Genomic DNA, 14,410 nt, shown 5'->3' on the forward strand with positions numbered 1-14,410 from the left:
AGGGATCGAACCCGTCTCCCCTGCATTGGCAGGCAAGTTTCCTAACCACTGGATCGCCAGGAAAGCTCAGGATGGTCTCTTTTTATACGAAAATATCCTAAGGCTGCTGTCCTTCAGAAGTTTTATGTCTGCTTTTTGTTGTCTTCTGGTTTTTCTATCCATATGAGCCATCAGCTGACATATTTCACTTACTCAGTTGTCAGTGTGCCTGCCCATAGGAGCCTTCACCTATCCACGATTTGATGCTTTCAGTCTAACATAAACTGAGGCAAGATCAGGATTGCTGGAATGGTGTGTCCAGTGGGAGAAAAAAGCTCTGAGTAGAGACGGGTGAGGTGAGGTAGGAATTCTTAGTAACAAAGATGGACAGACTTTGTGCCATCTGTTTTTGACTCTAGAAGACACCTTGTATTATTCATTAATTCTAGGGATCCAAACTCTTGTAGGAATCCAAAGATGAGAACAATGTGAATCGCCCTTAGGATGTTTCCCAGACTGATACAGGCCAGGCTACTGCAGAAGGATGAATAGATCATGAGGGCATCATGGAGACTCCACTCAGGGATTCATGAATGCTGGGGTTTTAGATATGTGAAGTTTCTGGATTAAAAAGGTAGATCATTTGGAGGCTCTTTCAAAATGTTTACCAAAATAAATACTCTAAGTTTGCCATTGTGTAGAAGTTCCAATTCATAGTAAGGAAAGTACTAGAATAAAAATTAATAAATGTAGTGACTCTGGAGTCTGACAACCCTATGTTTGAATGACTTTGAGAAATCTTATTTTTAACTCCTTTTGTCGACTCCAGAATGGAATTGTAATGCCTGTCTTATAGGGTTGTTGTGAGGACTTAATAATACACGTGAAATGCCTGGCAGAGTACCTGACTCCAGTTCCATGTCTCTCTAATATTATTTCTTTTTTCTACCTCTTTCTCCCTTGTACTTCCCTTAAATGCTGTTTGATAATTAATATCTGTAATAGAGTGAAAAGAAAAAACGAAAATTTTTTTCTTATTTTGCTGAGGCTCTTTTAAGTAATGTTTTTTGTCATTGAATGACAGTCACATCATTTGAAAGGTTGGCCTAATAATAGCCTGAGAGATTTGAAGCTGACAAAGTACAGATTTTCAGTTGAGTCTTGACTCCAATGTAGATCTGAAAAAGGAGAATTGAAAGAATTCAATACTCAAGACTCAGATACCTCCCTCAGCACACTATTGTATTGTAATTGTTTTGACCCCTTTCATTAAAACAAATCAGATGCTACATAGGCACCACAATCAACTCTAAAATAATAATAATAAAGTGAAAGTGAAGTCGCTCAGTTGTGTCCGACTCTTTGTGACCACATGGACTGTAGCCTACCAGGCTCCTCTATCCATGGGATTTTCCAGGCAAGAATACTGGAGTGGATTGCCATTTCCTTCTCCAGGGGATCTTCCCAACCCAGGGGTCGAGCCTGGGTCTCCCACATTGCAGGCAGATGCTTTATCATCTGAGCCACCAGGGAAGCCAATAATAATAAAAAAAACGCATCATAAACCCTGAATGTGTAAGATACTGTGGAACCACAGCGGCATCTTTGCTGACCTTGAGCTTGCCTGAAACATTTAGAGTGTTCATTCTGGGAATTTGGACATTTTTCTACTTCCTGTGAAATGTTTCCGTTCATCAGTCAATTCACCATACCATGCTGTTTTGTAATTTCGACCTATGTTGCTCTAGCAAACCTTCAATTACCCTGAGTAAATCAAGAATAGAAAATGACTTGGGTTTCTTGCTCTTCACAGCTGTGTTAGTGAAGAAAATACACTTTCACTGACCCTCATACAATTCTTCTGTCAGAAATAAAGCCCATTGAAAGCTCAGTTACAATTCTGTTCTGTTTTTAAGTAACTTTGCGTTTTCCTTCCCAGTCTCCTCACTGGCCTAATCTTGTATTTTCTTTGAAGGTGAAACGCTTAATCGTCATCACCAGTATTGGTTCCTTCATAAATTAAGTTTTTCACAAGTTGATTTAGGCTGTGCCTTTTTAAAATAATAGAACTGTAGATTTCCACCCTGATCACTTTTCTTTACCGGTTGTGTTGGCAGATGTTCAGCATTTCATCTTCCTTAAGAGTGTAGTTTCTCACTGACTTGGCTTCAGATAGGGATTCTCTGCTATTGCGTTTTGTCTGTAAGAACTTAAGCTGTTTAAAGCTGTTTGCACTTGTGGCCAAGAGTCCTGGTTCCCAAAGCAACGGTTTATCACCCACCCTGTGTTATCTTTGCTCTTGTATTTCTCCGGTCACAGGAACACGAGTGCAGCCTGGTGGGCTGTTCCCTGGGGGCGTGCGTGGACTCGGAATGCGTGGACTGTTTGTGGCGAGCCCTGGGGGTCAGGCTCATGTTCCTGGAGTGCTCTGAGCAGCTTGGCTAATCTGGCAGCATAGTATGTTCTTGTGGTTAAATATAGACATACAGGCACTCTGCAAGTTGTAGGTCACTGTCTTACCGAGCAGCTAAAAATTGTCCCATTGGTATGAACAGTCTGCCCTGGACGGAAGGCCTGTTTTAGTTTGTCTTCTACTGTAGGTTTTAGCACCTGACTAAAAATACACCTTGGGCCAGAAATAAAGGAGACCCACCTGGTGGCCGGGACACTTATGGTGGCAGAGAGCAGCGGGATCATGGACTCGGTCACTCTCTTTTTCTGCTTCGGAACATAGTCTCTGCAAACGGTTCCCTACTGTGAGTTTGGGTTCCTTTTCAGGCTCATGGAGATTACAACAGCTTGTTGGAGACGATCCTCTGTGATCAGCTTCATAAAAGGGCTTGGTAGGTATGAAAGGCTGATAATTGTGTGGAGTGGGTCATTGGTTATCAGACTCTGGGTGGAGAGAGGGTTCTCTTAAAGGTTTCCATGGATGGGGGTGGTAGGGACACCTGCATCTCTATGCAGGGATTACTCCTAATGTCACTTGTTTAGAGACGGGAATAATACCCTTTAGAATTTCTGATTGAGATTGCAATTGTTGGGGTTGTTTCTGAGGTTAAGATTTGGTTAATTTTGTGTATGAGTCTGTGGAACAACAAAGCTGTGATGTCATGGAATTTTTCTGTGCACTGAAATTCTACTAAAAGATTTGGTCTGACTCTCTGTTCTATAAAATTGCTAATCCATAAAAAAAAATTGCTAGTATGCATTTGGAAGATAGTTAACATCCCATTAAATATTACAGCAGAGGTAGGGTTTATGCATGATTTCTTCTAAATGTTGATGTAAATATCCTTATTTGTTTTGTTTTAAACCTTGAAATGGGCCTAAAGCAGTCTTTCCTTTGCTTTGGGCCTAGCCTTCTCCAACATTTAAAAACTGTTTTTCTTTTCTTGTGTAGGAACTAAAAATCAGGATGCCATATGTTAACCAACATTAACTGGATCCAAATTGCATGTGGCTGCTTTTTCTTTATCCAAATAAAATAGCCTGGTTCCATTAGCTCTATCATAACCTTGTGAGCAGTATTGTACAGGAGTTCCAAAAAATTAATGAGAGGAAACTTCTATGACACAGAGTTAATTACATGCAACTTGGATATCAACCACTTAACTTTCTATTTAATGAAAGTAGAGGAAAAAGTTAATTTGTAAATGGTAAAGTCATACATACTGTTCTAGTAGAGGAGAAGCATTTTCTTTATTAATGATTTGGGAGATTTAATTACTTGTTAATTATTCTACTGCACTATCTCTAATAAGACTACTAGATATTTGCATATAATACCACTTTATTTCTAGGGATAAAATCTCTATTAGTCATTAATTTACCCCTTTATGGTTTATAAAGTGGAGTATATTAGGAAACTGTTTTTTTCCTCTCAGGAGATTTTTTTTAACGTATAACAAGCATACAACTTAAAAGGCAAAACTTACAGTTTTATGCCTTTGGAAAAATGTTCCACCATAATAGGACTTAATGAAATGATTCATATTTTTGTTTGATATCTCTTGGGAATGTTACTGACCCTTGCTATGTTACTGCTGGACAGACCGCTTGTGTGCTCTGGTAGCCAGCTCAACTTCTTTTTAAACTCAATATCTCTCTTGCTCACAATTTATAAACTTAACTTTTCATAGAACTAATATGGTTCTATGAATCGAAAGATTTACGATCACCTGAAATGATAAACTTGGGGTAGGCAAGTATCTATTAAGTGAATTTTACAGTCATTGTACAGTTCCATAACTATTTAAAAATTTAATAAGACCTATCTGCTAAGTCACTTTAGTCGTGTCCAACTCTGTGCGACCCCATAGACAGCAGCCCACCAGGCTCCTCCATCCCTGGGATTCTCCAGGCAAGAACACTGGAGTGGGTTGCCATTTCCTTCTCCAATGCATGAAAGTGAAAAGTGAAAGTGAAGTCGCTCAGTCGTGTCCGACTCTTAGCGACCGCATGGACTGCAGCCTTCCAGCCTCCTCTGTCCATGGGATTTTCCAGGCAAGAGTACTGGAGTGGGGTGCCATTGCCTTCTCCGAATAAGACCTATAATATTTTTTATTAAATGATCTGGCATCCAAGTAAGCACATATGAATGAGGAATTTAATAAATACTTTGATCTTGACAAAATGAAGGACTTACCAGACTATCAAGGATTTCACTTATTCAGTGAAATGTTAGTGAGTTCATTATCACTTAATGTTAATTCAGTGTCAATGACGTAAATATTTGTGTAATTTCTATTATATGTCCTACATCGGAAGTCCTTATCTTGCTATGAAAGTGAAAGTGAAGTCACTCAGTCGTGTCCGACTCTTTGCGACCCCATGGATTGTAGCCCACCAGGCTCCTCCGTCCATGGGATTCTCCAGGCAAAAATACTGGAGTAGGTTGCCATTTCCTTCTCCAGAGGATCTTCCCGACCCAGGGATCGAACCCAGGTCTCCTGCATTGCGGGCAGATGCTTTAACCTCTGAGCCACCTTCAGTTGACTATCTAGCTATAGATGTTGCAAATATATCTTGAGTTATCATATGTATTCACTTCAGTTCAGTTGCTCAGTCATGTCCGACTCTTTGCTATCTCATGGACTGCAGCACGCCAGGCCTCCCCGTCCATCACCAGCTCCTGGAGCTTGCTCAATCTTATGTCCATCGAGTTGGTGATACCATCCAACCATCTCATCCTCTATCGTCCCCTTCTCCTCCCACCTTCAATCTTTCCTAGCATCAGGGTCTTTTCCAATGAGTCAGTTCTTCTCATCAGGTGACCAAAGTATTGGAGCTTCAGCTTCAGCATCAGTTCGTCCAATGAATATTCAGGACTGATTTCCTTTAGGATTGACTGGTTTGATCTCCTTGCTATCCAAGAGACTCTCAAGAGTCTTCTCCAACACCACAGTACAAAAGCATCAATTCTTCAATGTTCAGCTTTCTCTATGGTCCAACTCTCATATCCATACCTGATTACTGGAAAAACCATAGCTTTGACTAGATGGACCTTTGTCAGCAAAGTAATGTCTCTGCTTTTTAATATGCTGTCTAGGTTGATCGTAGCTTTCCTTCCAAGGAGCAAGCGTCTTTTAGTTTCATGGCTGCAGTCACCATCTGCAGTGATTTTGGAACCCAAGAAAATAAACTCTGTCACTGATTCCATTGTTTACCCATCTGTTTGCCATAAAGTGATGGGACCGGATGCCATGATCTTAGTTTTCTGAATGTTGAGTTTTAAGCCAACTTTTTCACTCTTCTCTTTCACTTTCATCAAGAGGCTCTTAGTTTCTCTTCTCTTTCTGCCATAAGGGCGGGGGGGATGTTATCTGCATATCTGAGGTTATTGATATTTCTCCTGGCAGTCTTGATTCCAGCTTGTGCTTCATCCAGCCGGGTGTTTCGCATGATGTACTCTGCATAGAAGTTAAATAAGCAGGGTGACAATAAACAACCTTGTCGTACTCCTTTCCTAATTTTGAACCAGTCTCTTGTTCCATGTCCAGTTCTAACTGTTGCTTCTTCACCTGCATACAGGTTTCACAGGAAGCAGGAAAGGTGGTCTGGTATCCCATCTCTTTAAGAATTTTCCACAGTTTGTTGTGATCCACAGAGTCAAAAGCTTTAGCGTAGTCAATAGAGCATAATGCATATGCAGAGCATCTGTATCATACATACATGTAGGTATAGTACTGTAAACATATGTATGTGAATGTATTTGATAGCAGAATGCATATTGTAATGTATATTGTACTGGTGTGTATATATATTACTTTATGATATAGATTATATTAGCAAAGACATACATAGGATCAGATTCCTTTTCAAGTCCCCTCACCTGCTGTCCCGCATCATGTCGTCTCCAAGGGGATCCTAGAGGGGAACAGCTAGAACTTTGGTTTGTGAGATTTGATGTCAGGAGAGGGTGGCTTCTGGCTCTGCTTTATGGTGGTCATCTCCGCATAGCCAGCCTGCCTTTTCTTCATTGTCCCTCCAGATTGGGTCCCTGTGTCATGCACCCACTAATGCAGCTGCAAACACTTCTCTTACCCTTGATTCTGGCTCTAATATGGTTCTGATAACATAGCCCAAGAAGCTGGGTATGTCCTTCCTGGTGGGCCTGAGTCTAACACCCACATAGCAGCCCACATACCACTGCTGCTCCTACAGCCTCTAGAGCCTTCTTGACCGTGACACAGCAAGAAACACATTTTGTGTTAGGCCCAGAGCACACACAGGGACCTATCTATGAACATAGACAGGGATGGGAAACAGAAGTGTTGCGAAACAGTGCTTTCCCTCACTATACAATGTGCCATCACTCTGCTGTTTTTCTCATCTGTGGTTTCCTATTCTATTTCATTGCAGGCATGCTGCTTGTGGTATCTTGTGACCGAATATACTAAATTTTAAACTTTTTCTTCTTTATTGAATTTTGAAGAGCATGTTATACATATTGGGCTTCCCTGATGGCTCAGATGGTAAAAAAAAAAAAATCTGCCTGCAATGCAGGAGACCAGGGTTCAATCCCTGGGTTGGGAAGATCCCCTGGAGAAGGGAATGGCTGCTTACTCTGTATTCTTTCCTGGAGAGTTCCGTGGACAGAGGAGCCTGGCAGGTTATAGTCCATGGGGTTGTAGAGAGTTGGATATGACTGAGTGACTAACACCTTTTTTTTTTTTTTTAACATATTAAGGATTCAGTGAACATTTGTTATGTAGCAAATTGATTAACTGATCTCACTCATAGTATTTTCAGACAACAATATTTCTGAAAAGACTCAAACTATATTGTAACATAGGTATGATCAAGGATGCCTGTGTAAATGACATCCCACCTACATTCACCTTTGCTATGTGTTCTACGTGTAAATGCTCCAAGATACACACTATTCAGTCCAACACATTTAATTAATGTGAAAGGTTGTGGTTGGACTTAAAAGTCTTAGTGAATATTCTAACTTATGTGATCAAACCTACATTATAGATGGTATTCAGTTTTTTATATCATTATAGCATTCCTTCATTATTGCCACTAGAAGGCAATAATGGAAACTGAACAAATGAGCCTTAGTTTTTTTCACAAAGTGTTGTATTATGAAAAATTTTCAAATACATATACAAGCAATATGCAGCACATCACCGTCACTCAGTTTGAGCAGTTGTCAAGCTATGGTCGTGTTTACTTCATACATACATTTAAAAGATCTTTTTCTCTTAAGTATTTTGAGTAAATTATGGATATCATTTCATTGAACTCCATGTAATCAGTATACAGTCTAGAAAATATAGGTATTTTCTTACCTACCCACAATACTACTATCATTCCTAACAAAGTTAACCATGATTCTTTGTTACCTGGTATCCAAATTCAAATTCATATTCAATATGCTTTGACATTTTAAAAAAATGACTTCTAACAGTTGGTTTGCTCAAATCATGCAGCAGACCTGCATATTATGTTTGGCGGTTCTGTCTCCTAAGTCATCCTACCTACTTATGTATGTATGTGTGTGTGTATTTGGCTGTGCCAGGTCTTAGTTGGGGCATGCAAGATCTAGTTCCCTGACCAGGGATCTAACCCGGACCCCCTGCTTAGGGAGCATGGAATTTTAGCCACTGGACTACCAGGGAAGGCCCCCATTCTACCTATTTTTATCTTTCATTGACTTAAAGAAATTAATGCACTTTTCTTATAAAATGGACCTAATTCTGGATTATTTCCTTTGTTTCCTAGGGTGACATTTAACTTGCTTCTATATCCCCATTATTTCTTATAAATGGTTGTTAGTTCTAGTGTTTTTGAAAACTGGATGCGCTTGGACATAGGGTGAGAAACATTTCCCTCTTGGCCCCACTGCCAAGGTCATTTCTGTTCTCGCACTAGGAGACTCAGAAGCCCTCTGCCATTCTCAGGAATACATAGCTGACTATTTTCAGTGTTTGGGGTCAAGAACTTTGACCAATATCCTACCACAGGGAGGGAATTTTGAGAAAGCTGCTACAGTCAGTATTCTAAAGAAGTATCTTAAACACCTTAATCATGATAACATCTCACCAGGAAACATCTCTTCATGATTTCCTTATTTGGAAGTTGTGATGTTACAGGATTTCAGGTCATCTCTATAAAATGTGTAGGACCTTCCTTTCTGTTCTGATAGGCCTCATCCAGCTTCCCACCTTCATTATTTTTTCTCAGGGTGAGTACAGTGGTCTTTAATTTGTCCCTCAAACAGCCCCTTTGTAGCCCATCCTATATAACAATATCGATCCAACTTTTCTCCGGGAAACGTGCTAACTTCAAGTAAGATCCACATTCATTGACTTGTCATCCAAGCTCTTAATTCTGATAATAAGAACTAAAGACCTACTTTTTTAAATAGGACTTACGAGTTTAAGTTTTCATATGTATGTACTTGTTGAATTATTTTGTTCACACTGAGACTACCGTGGAAGCAGATGGGTTCCGTTGTTTAATTATGTTCAGTTGTTTAATTATGCCAGGCCTTGTGCTAAGGGCTTGGGATCTTTATGGTCCAGTTCTTGAGGACTTCTCAGTGCCTTGGTGAAAATAGCCTGCACGTGTGTGCTGTGATGGGGGTGCATGGTAGGACGACAAGGGGTGGGGGGACAAAAAGAGACCCTCAGCTGATGTCTCTAGATGTCTGCCACGCTGCACCCTTGCCTCAGCTGCACCTTTCTCATCTCTGCTCGTCAGAGTCCTACCTGTCCTTTCAGCCTTGGGTCAGATGCTGTCTGTTCCACCAAGTCTGGCGAATCAGTGGCTGGGGACAGTTGATGCTTCTGTCTTCCTAGGTCTAGCCCAGAGTTTTGTGAAAGGCGCAGTCTCAGGATATGTTTTTTTAAAAACATGTTGACATGAAGGACTTCCCTGGTGGTCCAGTGGGTAAGACCCCTTGCTCCCAAAGCACAAGGCACGGTTTGGATCCCTGCTTGGGGAACAAATCCCATGTGCTATGCGGCTTGGCCTAAAATAAATAAATATTTATTTTTTAATGTTGACCTAAGTCCTGAGTTTATAGTGAAGCATAGTCAGGTTCCCTCATGTGTCCACCTGTAGCACAGGGAGTTGCCAGTCTCAGAAGGGTGGATAGGAGCCAGAGGAGCAGTGGAGGTAGCACTAGAAGGGTCAGGATTGTTTGTCAAACTTTCTTCTAGAGGAAAGACAGACCATGGAATCTCACTAATTTGTATTAAGGAAAGGCAAGTATTGATTATTAAGTTGCTGAATTGTGGAAGTTTTGAATAAGTGATGTTTTATGCGTTGTCAGCCTTCTCTGATAGCTCAGTTAGTAAAGAATCTGCCTGAGATGCAGGAGACCCTGGTTCAATTCCTGGGTCGGGAAGATCCATGGGCAAAGGGATAGGCTACCCACTCTGGTATTCTTGGGCTTCCCTAGTGGCTCAGCTGGTAAAGAATCTGCCTGCAATGTGGGAGACCTGGGTTCGATCCTTGGGCTGGGAAGATCCCCTGGAGAAGAGAATGGCTACCCACTCCAGTATTTTGGCCTGGAGAATTCCATGGACTGTATATAGTCCAGGGGGTCACAAAGAGTCGGCTCCACTTTCACTTTCACTTATGCGTTGTCAGTGCATATTTTTACACAGTCATAGAATACTGGAGCTAGAAAGGACAATGAGGCCTGGCCTCTTTAGGAGGACAGGTAAGGAAAGGGAAGCCCAGGTGCTTCAGGTTCCTTCCCCTGGGTCACACAGAGCCGTGCTGGGACTCAGACCTCGGAGTCTCCGTGCAGTGCTCTCTCTGTGTTTGGCTTACAAAGCATTAAGTTAGTTGGAGTTCATAAAACATATCAGTTTTGCTGCAGACGAAAGGAATGAAGAACACTTCTGTCAACTGGATTCATTAGTTAGTCCTCTTTACTTTCCTCAGAGATCTGAGTGTGGTCCCCGGGCCAGCAGCATAACCTGGAAGCTGGTTAGAAATGCAGATTATCCAGCCTTACCCCAGAGCCCCTGAATCAGGAGGGGCCAACCCTTCCCGGTGAATCTGTGTACAGAGTTTCTGAGGACCGATGCATCCCATTGAAAGTCAGCAGCTCACATATGACAGCGTAAGGCCTTGTCCAATTTATCACCACTTTTGAATTAAGAAATTTCTAATTAATGAGATTTGACTGCATGAAATGAACCAGAAGAGGAAGAAAATAGAAAGGAAGAGAAGATGTGAAGAGGAGGAAGAGGGGGAGAAAGGCCGGCAAGCACCCCCTAAAAGAGAGCAGTCTGTTGGTTCTGTCCAGGAGGAGAAGGAAGTTGAAATTCAGGATTATCCTGTCTCTAGCAGGTTACCCGATCTCCTTTCGGTGAGAAAGGACCTTGAAATGTCAGTGTAACTTCATCTTCCTTTGCTCACAGATCTCGGCAAACATTCCTTCAGGCTCTGATGACAGCACTTACACTTTGAAAATCGGGGGGAAAGTCCATGTAATTGCATCTGTGCAGATGACAGACATTTATAAAGGAGATCACTGAAGTGTTATTGTCGTTTCTCCAAGATAAAACGCTGGAAGGCAAAGGAAGAGAGAAAGAAAACAGAGCAATGACTTGATGCTTGCTCTTTATTGAACTACTTTACTCTCTCCAGGGTATTCTGTCTTTGGGAGACTAAAGACAAAACTGCATTGAGAGGCCACAGCTTGTGGTAAATACAGAGTACTGTGCCTTCAAGTTCACTTGCTTCCTCTTAGGATAACAACCAGTTAAAGGTTATGTCATCAGGAAAGAAGAGTATGTACCTTTCTGCTGCTGCTGCTGCTAAGTCGCTTCAGTCGTGTCCGACTCTGTGCGACCCCATAGACGGCAGCCCACCAGGCTCCCCCGTCCCTGGGATTCTCCAGGCAAGAACACTGGAGTGGGTTGCCATTTCTTTCTCCATTGCGTGAAAGTGAAGTCGCTCTGTCGTGCCCGACTCTTAGCGACCCCATGGACTGCAGCCTTCCAGGCTCCTCTGTCCATGGGATTTTCCAGGCAAGAGTACTGGAATGGGGTGCCATTGCCTTCTCTGGTACCTTTCTAAGGCGTGTCATTAATCAGATTTCATGTATTTAGATGGGGCCTCAATTCTTGATTATTTTTTATGCTCCTAGCCTTTCTCGGACTCATCTAATGACTAGAAGATACATTCAAGTTCAAGAAGGCAGATAGCTTGGCAGGGGACCCATGGCTGGAGGTTGTATGAGTCTTTCGTAGAAATTAACCAATTCTATTATAGGAAGCCTCCAAATTACAACTTTTATATTTTATCTATCATCCTTTGAAGTCCCCAAACTAGCAAAGGGAAAAAACCCTGTGAGCAAAGGGACTTATCTTATTTAGTCTTCATCACAAGCAACTGGTTTGTTTTTAAAAACAAAAAAAAACAGGGTGATCCAGGAAGTTCACAAGCTGTCAAGGAGACATGGGTTCAGATCCAGAGTCAACCACTCTGTGACTTTGGACAAATCACTTAACCTCTCTCAACATACATGGTCCTGGCTGTGAAAAGGAGATTGTTTGACCTACTAGGATTATTTTTGAGGATTAAAGATATTAATTATCCTAGAGCTATCTTATGAAATTGAAACTTGAAGGAACACAATTTGAAAACTATAAAATTAAGAGCCAAATAGTGTAAGAAAAGGCAGGAATGTAGTCATCAAAAATGAAAGGAACGTTGCACATTATGAAAACTTTATGGAGATTGAGCAGAATTTAACATGTCATTGAATATATTTTTCTTCCAAGGCAAAATTTATTTCTGAGTATTTTTGCCTTGTAGTCTTTTCTTGACCTACTTTGAAATGTATAATATTATTGAGGAATCTTCCATCTCCTTAGAAATGTTTTTCTGTTGCTCAAGCTAATTGTTTCGTCTTATCCCAATATTTTCCACTTCCTAATAATGTTCATCAGAGGAAAATAATTCATCCAATCATACTTGGAGGGTTATTTTTTTTTTCTTTTCATCCTAATTTGCTTTCCATGACCTTGAGGGTTTCTGGTCTTTTTGAGTATTTGCAGTCCTTTTAAAATGCCATTTCTTAAGCACCCTCATAAATTCATTAGTGGACAATTTATTATTGTTCTATACACAGTGTGACATGTTCTCACAGTAGCTGCGTCATCCTTGGTTTGTTATGTTTTATGAAATGTTCCTGTAATCCCAGTAAACAAAATAAGTCTTACAGGAAAGGATGGACTAGGGGGGATAGTGTGGCCCTAAAGAAGGACCCAGCTTTTGTTTATGAAAGAGGTTTGTCCTCCAAACCTACGAAGTGAACAAGGCACTGAGAATCAGCAGAAAGAATAACTTGTGTCCAACTGCAGAGAAATCTGATCAGTTTACTCCTGTGTTGAAAGGTAGGGTTACACAGATCTCTGGAAAGTAAAGTTGTATAAGTGGATCTCCCTTTCTGGGAGGGGTACCTCTTTAAACAGTTATTACCTACCGTCTCAGGATATTTAAAAAAAAAAAAAGAAAGAAAAGAAAAGTCATTTTTTATTTCAAATGTGCAGAGTGTGATTCCAATAACAGAAACATCAGAAAAAGCATTGAGTGTTTTGAAAAGCTGGTTCCTTGTTGTCTGTCTTTGTGAGCTGCCGAGAGCCAGCAGAGATGGCCCCTTTGTGTGTCCTGTACTTGCGAAGGAGGTAAAGAAGCAGGGTGTGCCATCGTCATTTTGATTCAAGCCATTACAGGCTGGTTAAAACTCTCATTTTCAATCAAACTGACAGAGATACAAGCAGGCCATAGGGATGGATCAGGAAAGCAGACCTTGCCACCCCACAGCCAAGCACTCTAGGTTTCCTTGCACCCCATGAGTACACGGGGCTTTCATCTCTCCACAGCAGTTCCAGACTAGAATGTCTGAGTGCCTTTGGTTCCTCTGTTCCCTCACTCAATTTAATTTTCCCTTTGTTCTTTTAGAATGTATTGCAATCTAACACATTGTGTGTGCCTGTGTTTGTTGTTGTTGTTTAGTCGCTCAGTTGTGTCCGGCCCTTTGCGACCCCATGGACTGCAGCACACCAGGCTTCCCTGTCCTTCACCAACTCCCAGAGCTTGCTCAGACTCATGTCTGTTAAGTTGGTGATGCCATCCAACCATCTCATCTTCTGTCATCCCCTTCTCTTCCTGCCTTCAATCTTTCCCAGCATCAGGGTCTTTTCCAATGAGTCAGCTTTTTGCATTGGGTGGCCAAAGTACTGGAGCTTCAGCTTTAGCATCAGTACACATGTGAAACTGCTGATTATATGATCCTGTCTCAGTAATCTGTAAACTCCATGAGGGCAGGACCCATCTGTTTTGTTCACAGCTATCTTCCCAGTGCCTGGAACAGAGCTCGAAACCTCAGCCCTCATTCATTAAATATTAATCAAAGTGAATGGCTGAATGAATGAATAGATGGATGGATGAATGGTAGGCTGTAATGAGCAATGGTCTTGCTGTTGCTGCTAAGTCGCTTCAGTTGTGTCCAACTCTGTGCGACCCCATAGACGGCAGCCCACCAGGCTCCTCCATCCCTGGGATTCTCCAGGCAAGAACACTGGAGTGGGTTGCCATTTCCTTCTCCAATGCATGAAAGTGAAAAGTGAAAGTGAAGTTACTCAGTTGTGTCCAACTCTTTGCAACCCCATGGACTGCAGTCTACCAGGCTCTTCCGTCCATGGGAGTTTCCAGGCAAGAGTACTGGAGTGGGTTGCCATTGCCTTCTCCAGAGCAATGGTCTTAACATCTCTTAAAATCTAACTGAGAAAACCAGTTGCTTTCCTATAGCATAGATTGCCGCTTCTAGCCTCTGGGGCATTTACATGAGGAAACTCATTATAGCCTTTCCTTTCCTTTACTGTCATGATAAAAATGTAGCTGAACTATGAGTTTGTGGGGGCGTTTGTACAGGTGTTGCCATTTGCAGTTT

The 14,410-nt window shown here is 41.5% G+C and overlaps 1 protein-coding gene across 4 annotated transcripts in view; it reads left to right on the top strand.

The window, feature by feature from the left end:
- FRY (furry homolog (Drosophila)) overlaps nt 1–14,410 on the top strand; it is a 307,846-nt gene that overhangs the window by 86,892 nt on the left and 206,544 nt on the right. The window contains exon 1 of one of the 4 annotated variants that reach the window (XM_010835915.1): nt 1,955–2,822. The exons of the other annotated variants lie outside the window; for them this stretch is intronic. Within the exon in view, the coding sequence (XP_010834217.1) occupies nt 2,762–2,822 (61 nt within the window). The 5' untranslated portion in view covers nt 1,955–2,761. Of the gene's footprint in view, nt 1–1,954; nt 2,823–14,410 lie in introns of those variants that run through there. 4 annotated transcript variants of the gene reach the window in all.

Source organism: Bison bison, unplaced genomic scaffold, assembly GCF_000754665.1.
Source record: "Bison bison bison isolate TAMUID 2011002044 unplaced genomic scaffold, Bison_UMD1.0 scf7180017864056, whole genome shotgun sequence".
NCBI classification, from domain to species: Eukaryota; Metazoa; Chordata; class Mammalia; order Artiodactyla; family Bovidae; genus Bison; species Bison bison.